The sequence below is a fragment of the Sapajus apella genome, unplaced genomic scaffold (assembly GCF_009761245.1).
Source record: "Sapajus apella isolate SASKATOON/1434 unplaced genomic scaffold, GSC_monkey_1.0 scaffold84, whole genome shotgun sequence".
Classification (NCBI taxonomy): Eukaryota; Metazoa; Chordata; class Mammalia; order Primates; family Cebidae; genus Sapajus; species Sapajus apella.
The window spans coordinates 6,468,604-6,482,517 of record NW_022437024.1 but is presented as its reverse complement, the minus strand read 5'-3'; the positions used below and the strand labels follow the sequence as shown (position 1 = coordinate 6,482,517).

The window sequence follows — 13,914 nt, the reverse complement described above, 5'->3', positions numbered from 1 at the left end:
TGTATTTACTGTATAAAGCACTTATCCCAGTTCCTGGAAGTAAATTCTTAAAGTTTTCATAAAATGTAATATCTTCCCCTTTGAAATGTAATGTAAAAAGCAAAATACTAAAAGAATCGAGAGTTGGAGAGATGGAGATACAGAATGTCTTTTTCATATTCTGCATGGAAGTTACCATTGGATTTTAATTGGAAATCGGTGCCAGTTGCATTCCCTGAACCCCTGAGGGCTGAGATCTTATTGATATTGTTCACTACTCCAACTACATATTAGTATAGGGCCTAATACACAGCGGTTACATAGCAAATACTTAGGTATGAATGGGGGATATACAAATATCTTTGCCATCAAGTGTATTATCCATTTTTAAACAATAGCGTAAATATTAGCAAAAGTTGCAGATGAGAAAAGGTATTTATACTCTTCCTGTGAGTTGTTGAATTAACTGAGAATTGGTGATATTTATTGTAGGATGTACAAGTTTGTAAGTTGAACCAGGAAGCATCAAAAAGAACCACATAACTTAATTCCCACTGTGATCCAAATGGCATATTGAAAAACAGGCATTTCTGATGAGAACTACATATTATACACCCAGAGATAACAATATACTTGTCCCTAGACATGATAACAGTGATGACAGCAATATGATGATTTCAGCTTTTTTTCTCAACATGGAAGGCAATTTGAAGAATCTTAAGTTTAATATTGACAGGGTCAGCTGCACTTTATAACTGCACTGGCTGACATTATCATATACTGTGAACTGTAGCCAGATTAGTTTTGCTCTGTCTGATTTCGTCACCCTTATTTACTAGCTGTGCAACTTTGAACGATTTAAATAATCTTTTAACTTTTCAATACTTTTATTTACATAAGATAGAAAAATGGTTGCATTTATTACTTTGCCCTTGGGTTACTGTCAAATTCATTTAAAGCATGAAGAACATCACTTGGTACCTAATATATACATAATATGGTTAGTTATTAATCATCTATCATGCCCCAGACTTTGAGCTACGTGTATATTAGCTGTGAAAAACAAAATAAATCACACACACGCATGTGTGTGCATAAAACTAGAATTTTGACCTATTACCCTGAAACACACATCCAAAATCTTTGAGAATACCCTGCAAATTCTGAGCATATTTCCCATGTAAGTTGGTAGCAATGCATGAGCTCTGAAGAGTCACTGACTGTGCTGAAATCTACACTTCTCGGCTCCTCAGTTTCATGATTTTAATCTTGGGAAAGTCTTGATCTCCCTTTGATTCAGTTTCTTTATTTTTAATAGTGTTTACCTCATAGAATGATTGAAAAGATTAAATGTGATAGAAATGTTAAAGTCTCAGACACTAAATGGATGCCCAACACCTATATCAGAATAATAGTTACATGGATTTTTCAAAAGACCTTAATTTACATGAGTCTGAAATATTAGTGCCTTGATTTGTTCATTACTACCAATAAGTTATTATTTTAGCAGCATCCAAATTAGAATCATATATTTTATCTTCTTCCCCCATGCTCCAAAGGAATATGATGATTTCAGCATTTTTTCCTCAACATTGAGGGCAATTTGAAGAATCTTAAGTTTAATATTCATGGGGTCAGTTACCTTTTATAACTTTTTTTTCTTGGACATTTCAGATGTATAGCCTTGGAGCTGTCAATAGCAGCTAAGTTGGACACAAGATCCAAAAGGTTTTTCTAAACAACTCTCTTCTGGCCTCATTATGTTATGTTCCACATTGATATATTGCAACCTAATGTACCACCTGAAATTTTCTTATGATGAAACACTTCGTACTAGAAATAAAAAAGAAACCATTCACTGGAAATCTGTTACCTAATATAAATGACAGGGCAAGAGAATTTTTGCTTAAAGCAAGTAATTTGAAGATTCTACAGATAAAAACTGCCAAAATATCAAAGTTCACTGCATACTGTGCAGTTTGAATTGGAAGTAACTCACAACATCACACAGGGAATAAAATTCACATCTAACAGCATGAAACTGTATCATTAAAGCACAGTCATCCTTTTCTATGAGGCTTTATTACATATACTATGAAAGTTTATCTGTCCTAATTTAAGCTATGTTTGCATAAACAGTCTTCAGATAAAACAAGTTATTTTTTCTGCTTTCAATGATTCCCCTTTACATTTTCTATATTTACTTCTAAGAAAATATGTGAAAGGTATACATATGATAATAAGTTTCTTACAAATGATTTTGAAAGAAACCAACTGATTTGTTATTATACTCAATGTATTAGTCAGCCTGGGCTGCTATAACAAAATTCTAGAGACTGGGTGACTTAACCAACATACATTTATTTCTCTTAGTTCTATAGGCTGCGAAGTTTATAATCAGAGTCAGAGTGAGCCCTTTTCCTGTGTGCAGACAGCTTCCTTCTTGCTGTATCCTAACATGGTGGGAAGAAAGAGAGAGTTGGAAAAAGAGAGGGAGAGGGAGGGAGAAAGACAAAGACAGAGCGCGGTGTTCTAAACTCTTCTTACAAGGGCACTTACCACCTCATCATAAGGACTTTGCTTTCATGACTTCATCTAAACCTATATATACCCCAAAGACCCCACTTCCTAATACTATCACCTGGGACCTCAACTTATGAATTTTAAGGGGACACAAACATTCAGTCCATAACACTAACGTTGCAGTAATGCATTCGTGTTATTGCGTCAGTCCAAATTATTATCAGGCATTTAGATAAGATATTTCATTATGTTTCAATAAATATATTTCAATAAACATGAATTAAGCTGTATAATTCCAAGTTGGCAATAATTCAATAATTCAAAAATTAGCAATACTATCCTTAAAACTCTCAGTTTGGTAACTGAAAACAATGTTAAAGAAGTCTTACCTTTCGAGATAACTTTCCAGGAGCTTCCCTACTTTTCTGGAGATGGAGTTGAATAACAGATATGTCTTTTTGAAACATTTTGTGGCTCCCCAAACAGTGATCACTGAAGGAGAAAAAATGAACACAATCATATCCTCCCATAATACCCCAAAGTATGTGTTTTCCTCCCTGACTTCATTTTCTTTTATTTTTGGAACTTAGTTTAGTAAAAGTAAGCTGAGAGAGAGAGAGAGAGAGAGAGAGTGTGTGTGTGTGTGTGTGTGTAAATATATATGTGTCATATATTTGTGTGTATAAATGTATAATATGAGAGGAAATACAGATATATAGATATAGATGACAAATAGTGAAGTTATTTTTAAGTGCATTAATATGTTAGAAAAAGATTAAATGATTAGACACCTTTAGAATTATCATAATAAATTTTAAGAAATAATACTTTGCATTTTCAAAGTTAGTTTTACCCAGCCATCTCAGAGTGCAAAGCTGATGACAGCATGCTTTCCTGGGTGGTCTAACTGACACCATTATGTCTGTGTGGGGGACCCTGTATCAAGAAAGCATTGGGATGTGGTGAAAATGTCACGCGCTTTAGAGAGACTTACTAGCTCGATAACCTTAGGAAGACCAATTAAACTAAAATGATCTGAAACCCAGTGTTTTCTCTTTCAGAGTTGGAATATTAGTGTCTATATCAAAGAGCTGACAAGCAGTATAAACAAAAAAATTATACCTATTTCAGAAACTTCCACTGGAATTATATTTCTTTCTCTTTCTTTTTTTCTCTTTCTCTTTCTCTCTTTTTTTTTCCTATAAAGATCTACCAAACACAAATTAACTGAAGAGCACAATGAATTACTATTTGGCAACATATTTCTTCTAAATACAATCTGATTCTTCTGTAAAATGAAGGGCTTCTACTACATAAATTCCTTTACAGCTTTAAATTTTGTTATCTTTGGTGACTTTTGGTCATTGAGAAAAGGATGAATTATGTTAATGCACATTGTTTAAAGGACCTTAAACATACTAGGTATTTCAGAAGAAAACAAAGTAAATTAGATACTTGTAGTCCTTAAGATGGTAATTTTACTTATATGGAAAATTTAGTAAATATTTGGGATTACTTGTTTTCAACAATGCCAGACAAAAAGACCGCTAATCTGTAAAATGAATTTTAAAAATATATAGAATTATGTAGAATAATTATATAGAATTTACTGTACTATATAGTAAATTCTTTGTGTTTCTATTTTAACATGTTGTTTTTAATACTTAAAAAACCCCAATACCTATCTGCTAGCCAAAATGGTGAATGTTAGTGTTCATGACATGTGTTCAATGCCTATTCCTATCCCAACCATTAGTCTAACCTAGATTCTTGTCCCAGAGACACCTACAGGGCCCTTATACTGTTCCCTGAGTTGTTTTCACGGTCAATCTAGACAAAAGACATGGCCATTGCTTTTCTTCACTTGTTCTTGAAACTGCTGATTTCTCCTTCCTCCTTTCCAAAGATCTGCTTCAAGGGCCATCCTCACAATGTATCATATCCACTCAAGTTCCCGTCCTTTCATCTCCTTCTACTAAACTCTTTTTTCCATGCTAAGAGCTTTGTTTTCCTGTTCCTGCTATGGGAAGGGATTTAAGAATAGTGACCCATCTTGCTTTCAAAGGTTCCTTTTCTCTGTATGTTGAAGTCTTGATACTGGACTCCGGACACCAGTGCAATGACCTCATCTCATGTATGGCTAATGCCTGCTTACTTGAACTGACTTTATTTCATCCACCTATGCGCATATTCCCTCCTAGAATTGCCAGATAATATACTGGATGTCTAGTGTGATGATTAATATTGAGTGTCAACTTGATTGGATTGAAGGATGCAAAGCATTCTTCCTGGGTGTGTTTGTCAGGGTGTTGCCAAAGGAGATTAACGTTTGAATCATTGGACAGGGAAAGGCAGACTCATCCTCAGTCTGGATGGGCACCATCTAAACAGCTGCCAGTGGCTGGGATAAAAGCAGGCAGAGAACCATGGAAGGACTAGACTGCCTTAGTCTTCCAGCCACATTTCTCTCTTATGTTGGATGCTTCCTGCTCTCAAATGTCGGATTCCAAGTATTTCAGCTTCGGGACTCTTGAACTTTCATCCACAGACTGAAGGCTGCATTGTCAGCTTCTCTACTTTTGAGGTTTTGACACTCACACTGGCTTTCTTGCTCCTTAGCTTGTAGATGACCTATTGTGAGATCTCACCTTGTGATTGTGTGAGTCAGTACTCCTTAATAAACTCCCCTTTATATATACATATATCCTATTAGTTCTGTCCCTCTAGAGAACCCTAATACATCTAGTATATATATAAATTACAGAGAAACAATGAATGTTTTAGTATATATTTCATTATTTATTATACATATTTATACTAAAGATGTGTGTATACATGTATGTACACATATACAGTAGTATTAAAATTTATTTCCACCTGTTTCTTTGTATATTTTTGTACACATACACACACCTTTATACCATATAGATGTATATATGTCTCTCTCTATATATCCACATATCTATGTAAGGTCTATATATATATATATACATGAAATACCTTAATACTATTTATAAATATATATATATATATACACACACACACACACACACATACACACACCCCCTAAACAGTATTAAGGTATTTCATGTATATATATACCTTATATATATATGCTTTTCATGTATATATATATATATGTATACATACACACACAATTTAATATAACCATGTATAAAGTACCACATAAAGCATATACTGAAAATATTTATGATTTTGAAATACAACTGGATATCCCATATTTTTATTTGCTACATCTTTTAAAATTTTACTGCTTTCAAAAACTAGTTCTTAGCTTTCCTTACCTTTGCATCATTGTGTATGGTCTTGTGTGTGTGTGTTTGTGTGTGTGTGTGTGTGTGTGTGTGTGTATAGTGGAGTCTGGCACCATAATTATCAGATTTGGGGTAATAACAGATGTTGAAAGAGTCATTTTCCCATATATATTTTTTTCAAATTACATTGTAGGAATATATTCTCATGGGATGTATCCAAATTGTATGAAACTCTAAAAAATAAAAGAGAAAAGAAAAATTTTTCCCTTTCCCTTGTTCTGGAAAAAAAATTACCAGGAGCTTATTATACTTTTTCTGTGGGCTGAAATAGATAACACACATATTTCTGTTATAAATGAGGTAATTTTATTTTAGTCATGTCTCTAGCTTATAAATTTATTTTAATTCATTTTTGAGACTTTGCCTTTTAATCAGAAAAATTTGAACTATCCGAGTGATAGTAATGCCTTCTTCTATGTTATTTTAGGTTTATATTAACTATATCTTTTTCTTTTAGAATTCTTTCCCTTCATTTGTTGGAAGTATTTGAGCCATTTTTGAGTCTCTTTTTTCTCTCTTTATCTTTAGAGGCTTGAGATTCATAAACATATTTTTATTTTGTGGTGGTTTTCTTTTTTAACGAAAATGAAACATATCCTAAAGCTTTTCCACTGCAATCTCAATTTAATTACTATATGACAGGCATTCTGAAATAAAATTTAGAGCTTAATATGGCTTCAATTCAGTTTTCTCTTAGCACCTTACAACTGCTCAAGTAGAGACCTTTTCAAATATTAGTTCCAGATTCTTTTATCGCTTACTTGATAAAATATAAGAGGTGATAGCTTTGTTGATTAAAAATGTTAGATTTGGGAGTTACAAATAAGACAGATATCTTAAAAATCATTTATTTTTAAACTAAACATAACTAAATAGCCTCTCAGTAGCCAAAGTTTTGATATTAGAATAAAGGCTTTGCTATTGGATGAAGGGTCAGTTGATAACAATTTTGTGCCATCTTTCTGGTATAAAATAAATGTATAGGTAATTATCTTTAATTTCCTATTCTACTTTCTTAAATGTGGAGCAATTACTTAGAGTCAAAGAACAACTTCAATAGAAAAATTATTTTGGATTTTTATAATTATTTTTCTGGTCGAAGTTGTTTCCTCTGCATAGAATTCAGCAATCATAGATTTTAATGGTTCTCCTTTATTAATTCTCTTTTACAAATTTAACTTAATTTTCATAGAAACACTGACTTTCTTTGTTCACTCATATTTCATCACTCTGTGAATACTTCATTAACTTACCCAAATAAAATAACAATAGAACTGCCATAAAAAGATTCAGTAATCAACACCATTGACTCTAGGTACATTTACAACTCAATTTACAGAAGCAAAAGTGCATGAGCATAATTTACTTTATAGTAAACTATTTTTCTAGAGCAGAACTCAACAATTTTTGAGTTCTCAAAATGTGTTCTACAAAACCCTGGAGCTACAAGAGACACTTCCTGGGTATGCATGTACTTGTAGGAAAAAAATATCAGTATCACTTAAAAAATCCTGGATGCAATGGTAAAAATTATTAATTTTGTTAAATCTCAATCGTTAAATACAATGTCTTTAATTTTCTATATGAACATATAGGAAAAACAGTTAAAGCACTTATGCATACTGCAATATATAAGTTATCTTTAGGAAAATCCCTCTTGTAATTGCTTGAGTGGCAAGAAAAAGAAGTAACGTTTTCCATAAAATGACTTTATTACATAAGAGAATTACAGACAAACTGTGGTTATTCAGACAGGTGTTTGGCAGTCAAAAATGAAAAAGCTAAGCTAGTCACTTTAAGGAAAACAATTTCAGAAATAATAATTTTGTAAAATTTGCATTTTCCACTATGAGCTTGCCAGCTTACCAATACATAAAGACTTTTCTGGTGAGATAAATGCTAATATTAAAGAATGTATTTTTTGATATTTTATAATAAAATATGGTAACATTTGGAAGATCTGCAGATTCCAGTGAACATATTTGTCTAAATGACAATCCATGATGTTTTAAATCTTGCACGGATAAAAGTTTATCAATAGGGCAAGACAGATCAATGGACTCTAAGTAACCTAGTATGAAAATTGTTGATGTGTTTTTATATTACACATTGTAACTAAATTGTAAAAGACTAATACTTGTTGATTTTGGTGTAGTATCAAAGAAAGATGTTCACAATTATTTGAAAAGACTACTATGCAAATCAATATTTGTGTGAGACTAAATTTTCTTTATATACTTCCGCTAAATCAACATAGTGCAACAGACTGAAGGGAAAAGCAGAGTGATTGTCAATGGTCTTAATTAAACCAAACATTTAAAAGATTTCTAAATACATAACAATGCTATGTTTCTTGCATATTATTTTTGTTTTGTAATATGTGGCTATTTTAAATAAAATATTTGATTTGAATTTATGTACAAGTTTATCAGTATTTTTAATTCAAATAATAAATGCATACTTTAAAATTTTCTCAATTATACCTTCCAACATGGTAAATATTCATAGACAAAGTCCACAAAAATTATTTTTTGAGTACTCAACAATTTATGAGTTTAAAGGGGTCTGAGACCAAAATGTTTAAGTGCTCTTCTAGAACATACAATAAATTATGGGCCTTAATCATTCTGTTTTGAAAAGGAAATGAAGAGTGTTAATACAGCAAGTCAAGCAAGCAGAGATAGATAAAGGAGCCTCTACTAGTTTCTTTTCTTTTCTTTTTTGTTTACTATATTTTAGAACTTTTTATGTTATGTTAACCATTGATCTGTATTCTATAGGGCTTGTTTATTTTGTTGAAGTACATCTTTAAATTTTTTTTAGAGATAATTTATGGACATAAAATGTTTCTATTTCTGAAAATGTCTTTATTTTTACATTGTCCTTGATTTCTGGCTTATTGTTAGTTCTACAATTCTAGGTCAAATTATTTTCATAAAATAATATGGTACTAGATTTATCAGTTAAGATTAAATCTCTACTGTTGTTTAAAGAACAATAGAGCTTCCAATAACCATCACACTTTCTAAGAACTGTGAACTACTCCTTTTATTACTATATGTGGCAAGACCGCAATTTTGAATAGTTTATCTTTAATGATCTAAAGCTATGCTGTCTAGTATAGTGGTTAGTGAATACAAGCAGCTACTAATCAATTGTAATGAGGCTACTTTTAATTAAGATATGCTATAAGTATAACATACCCACTAGATTTTCAAAACTTGTCATGTTAAATAATGTGAAACATCTCAGTGATTTTCTTTGTTTTCATTACATGTTAAAATGGAAATATTTGAGGTATATTGAGTTAAAGAAATTGTAGTATTAAAATTTATTTCCACCTGTTTCTTTCTATATTTTTTTATTGTGGTTAGTAGAAAATTTAAAACTCTTACGTGGCCTACATGATAATTTTGTTGAACAGTGCTATCTAGAGAAAATGAAAAAGAGAGAAAAAGCATTAAATAATAGAACGAAGAGTGAAAATTTAATAGGTAAGTGCAATAAAAAATAAATTTTGAGGATCCTATATATGAGAAAGGATAAGAAAAAAAGGTTACCATACCAAGAGAAAGAGAAATGAAATGTGTGGTAAGATGGGTAGTGTGGAGAGAAGGGTTGGGCTCTAAGAACAGGCCACATTGGGAATTACTGTGCTTATAACATGAGCACAGGAAATATCCATTTAAGATTGTACACACCAGGTGTTTTTCTCAGTTTGGTAACATTCCAAATATGAGCACTATATATGCTTTATTTACTAATCATCTATAAAACTTCAGCTGTTAAATGAACTGAATGCCTATAATATAATAGAAAGTTTAGGTTTTTCTTCTCATATACAAAAAAATAAAACTTTCTGCACATTTATTTATTTATTCTGCATGTTTATTTATTTATTATCTCTATACTTGATCCAATCTATCTGCTAGTTACTATCTTAGGAACTATTATGTGTATACTTGTCGTTTAAAATGAACACTAAGAGATTAAATTCTTGCACACAATTACCCCTATTTCCTATTCCTAATAACCTTAACACCAAAAAAAATGATAGATACTCAAATTTGTCTTATGAGCAAGAAAGCATCCTAAATAACATTCAAACTATGAATATTGATTCTCATTGCCCTGGCTGCTCCTTGTAAACTCACATTTAAGAGCAGTGCTCTTTCGTTGGAATAAATACATACTCTTGTTTTATATGATTTGAATTAAGTTAAAATGTTATTTATTCTACATATAAGAAGTAGTCACAGAGGTGTATTGTGTAATATTAAGCTTGTGTACAGAAAATAAACTATTTTACTTTGATTTTGTAAATATTGAAAGCCGGGATTGCTGACAGCTTCTGAAGTTATTTCTTTTCTTTCTTTTCTTTTCTTTTCTTTTCTTTTTTTTTTTTAATAATTCAGTCTCCATAAGGTATTTCTTTAAGAAAACTCAGTAACTAAGCAGGACTTAAAATACATGGGATAACTAAGTCTGAAATGTAAGGCAAATATAACAAAATATTAAAATAATAATAGTACTATAGTACCGCACAGAGTATTTTCCAGATAGTTATGTGTCTGTGCACACATTTGACACATGTACACACATTTTGATTTGCCCCTTGAAAATTTCTACAGTGTTAAATTTGCCATATCCTTAATCTGAGTAAACTGGTCTTTGCAACCAATCAAATAACCCTGATTTTGTGCTCAAAGTGGTATTTGGAGCTGACTCAGCACAGATGGGATCATTGATAGGTTGTTTCAGTAAACCAGTGATCCTCAAGTTTATTATTATTTTGCCTTCAGGGGAACTATGAATAGGAAAAGTTAAACTTTATGACTTGGAGAGACAAGAATGGTTAAATTTTAAAACTAGGGCTTTTAGGCATGAGGTAGTTAGCAAAGGAGGGTCAAGCTTTTGAGCAAAAATCCTGTATGGGACATAAATGGATACCAACAGCTAATACTCAAGATGGAATTGGACCAAGGAGATCTGAAACTTTCTATTCAAACAGATTTTCTTAAGACTTCCCTCCAACCTATAAAATGGCAACTATCCCTAATGCCTCCTCACTTGAATATGATTATTTTTCTTCATACATATAGTACATATGCTTTTCTTAAATTTCAAAAAATTGAACATTCTGCAAAGAAGTTTTTTTTTAATCTGGAATTAAGTTTTATAACAATTCTCAAGTCTGCAATGCTGTCTCTACTAAGTTATGCAGTTACAAATGACAAATAGTAACATAACTATATAAAATGACATTACTAAAAAAGGCAGTGAAAAAAGCAAGAACAACAACAACAACAACAACAATGGTGATACTGGAACTTTGTATCCTTCACAACAAAGATATATACTGAGCCCCGAGGAGCCCTTTTGGTGGGGCGTATAGTATGCAAAATTTATAATATGGTAATTAGACCTGGAATTAAAAAATGCTGAATTCATTCTATCCTAGGATTCTACTTTTTTTCCCACAAAATCTCCAGAGTAGAAACACCCTACTACAGACTTTACAAATACAAAACAATAAAGGAGTTATATTTTGTTTTATTAAGGAGATTAATAATTATTAATTATTTAATAATTATTTGAAGTAATTACTTATTTGAAGTACTATGTAATTCAAAAATTCTCAAACTAATCACTTTATTTAGGAAAGGCAGAGCACTGGGTTATTTAAACTTTTATTAATTCAAACTTGGGAAGATTTAACAATTCTTAGCTTCTAAAGATAGACAAGGCTTTTGAGTAACAAAAATAATGTGACAGCTGCATTTAGGTATTCTACATCTAGAAATAATAATATTAAATTATGTACCTACTTTCGCATATAATTGGCCATGTTTTCTTGGAAAACTCATGCAACAGCTTTGAGAGTCCTTTGGCCAAGTTTATTCGTTAATGATGCTTGTGCAATTCAGCTCTTTAAAAATCTTGGGGCTGAAATATGCTATCATTTTTACAAATAGCTTTTAATAATAATAAACAAATTTTCTTTAGCATAAGGTCTTTCTCTGATGTTTCACTCTCAAGTGAAGGTATATACAGAGTATCTACATATGGGGACATTTGTTCTAGTACAGAGTTGTTGAATTAAAATCAAATGCAAGTTGGTATGGTATGTTATTTTTCTGGTCGTTAGCTATTTACTGAAGATGTAAACCACAGTTAATTACAGAATATTAGGTAAAGCACTATGAAGGAGATTAAGAAAGAAATTAAAGTCATCCAAGAAACTCTGATTGAATGATTTATTAACAGAACACATTTTTTAATTGTGTGTGAGATAGCTCAAAGTTGTTATGTTTCCTTCTATCCACCCACATGGTTCTGTGATTTTACAAGTGGAGGAGTAGAGTTATGTAAAAGAGAAATGCACTTTATCTACCTTTTTCCTGAAAGTAGGTCATAAAAGTTGGAATTAATTTTAATATTTGAAGCCCTAGGCTGTAACAAATTTGCTGGAAGTAATCAATTCGTTCAAGTTTGCTAAGTGAAATCCTTAATTTCGCTGAGAAAAATAAGACTCTTTTCTTTCCCAGCAATATATACAATGTAGTTTTACTGCTAATGAGTGTAATCTGTTACTTAAAATTATATATGTTAAGACTTAGTCTTTTCTTCACTGATAATTAATAGTTTTCTTTTTACCCTGAGTACAAGATGATTCCAATTTATAATCATTTGTTTAATGAACAAATTTAATATAAATCAGACCAAGCGCCATGGCTCACGCCTATAATCCCAGCACTTTGGGAGGCTGAGGCAGGTGGATCACTTGAGGTCAGGCATTCGGGACCAGTCTGGCCAACATGCTCAAACCTCATCTCCACTAAAAATACAAAAATTAGCCAGGCATGGTGGCATGCACCTATAGTCCCAGCTACTCAGGAGGCTGAGGCAGGAGAATTGCTTGAACCCAGCAGGCGGAGGTTGCCGTGAGCCAAGATTGTGCCACTGCACTCTAGCCTGAGCAACAGAGTGAATACTCCATCAAAAAAAAAAAAAATATATATATATATATATAAATTGTCATGAGATTAGAGTGTTTTTAAAAAACTTTTTTTAAATATTATTTTAGAATTTTAATTAAAAGGATTTAATTTTGTAAAAGGATTTTTGTACTCTAATAAAAGGAATGCATCATCTCTACTAGGAGAGTCCCAGAGAGAAAAACAAGACTCCCAAGTAGATAGGAAGATCTTTCAAATCAATGTCAGTGATGAATAAAGAGGTAAATAATATCTTCTTAATTTAATTTTAAAATATATAACAATTTCCAAGTAAAATTTTTAATTATTGTAGAATTTCTTTTTTCTTTATAAAAATTTATTTTCAGCACTCAATTCTAACATTCCTTGACAACTGTCAATTAAGTAATAAAATAATTGTTTTGTTCAAATCACATATATAAAATTTGACCATTCTGCAAGCAATTGGCCCAAGTAGAATTTTTAAGAAAGAATGTCTAGTATTTCCTCAGGGGGCACTTGTGGTTTACTACTGACAATGCAATCATTATTTATTCAGCAAAAGCTTTTAAGTACAGTAAATTTTGTTGTTTTACACAGAAGCTAATAAGAATTATTTTTAAGTTAAATTAGACAGTAAGATTTACAGTAAGATTTTTGAGATAAGAAATTAGGCTGGGCACAGTGGCTCACGTCTGTAATCCCAGCACTTTGGGAGGCCGAGGCAAGAGTGGATCACCTGAAGTCAGGAGTTCGAGACCAGCCTGGCCAACATGGTGAAACCCCATCTCTACTAAAAATACAAAATTACTCGGGCATGGTGGCGCTTGCCTGTAATCCCAGCTACTCAGGAGGCTGAGGCAGGATAATAGCTTAGAACCCAGGAGACGGAGGTTGCAGTGAGCCAAGATTACACCACTCAACTCCAGCCTGGGCGACAGAGCAAAACTCTGTCAAAAAAAAAAAGAAAGAGAAAGAAAGAAAAAAAGAAAGAAAGAAGAAAGAAAGAGAGAGAGAAAGAAAAAGAAAGAAAGAAAGAAAGAAAGAAAGAAAGAAAGAAAGAAAGAAAGAAAGAAAGAAAGGAAAAGAAAAGAAAGAAA

General features: G+C 31.9%; 1 protein-coding gene across 1 annotated transcript in view; it reads right to left on the bottom strand.

Moving 5' to 3' along the window:
• Positions 1-13,914, bottom strand: part of PIK3C2G (phosphatidylinositol-4-phosphate 3-kinase catalytic subunit type 2 gamma) — a 397,969-nt gene that overhangs the window by 341,317 nt on the left and 42,738 nt on the right. The window contains exon 6 of the mRNA XM_032253772.1: positions 2,892-2,994. Within this exon, the coding sequence (XP_032109663.1) occupies positions 2,892-2,994 (103 nt within the window). The remainder of the gene's footprint in view (positions 1-2,891; positions 2,995-13,914) is intronic.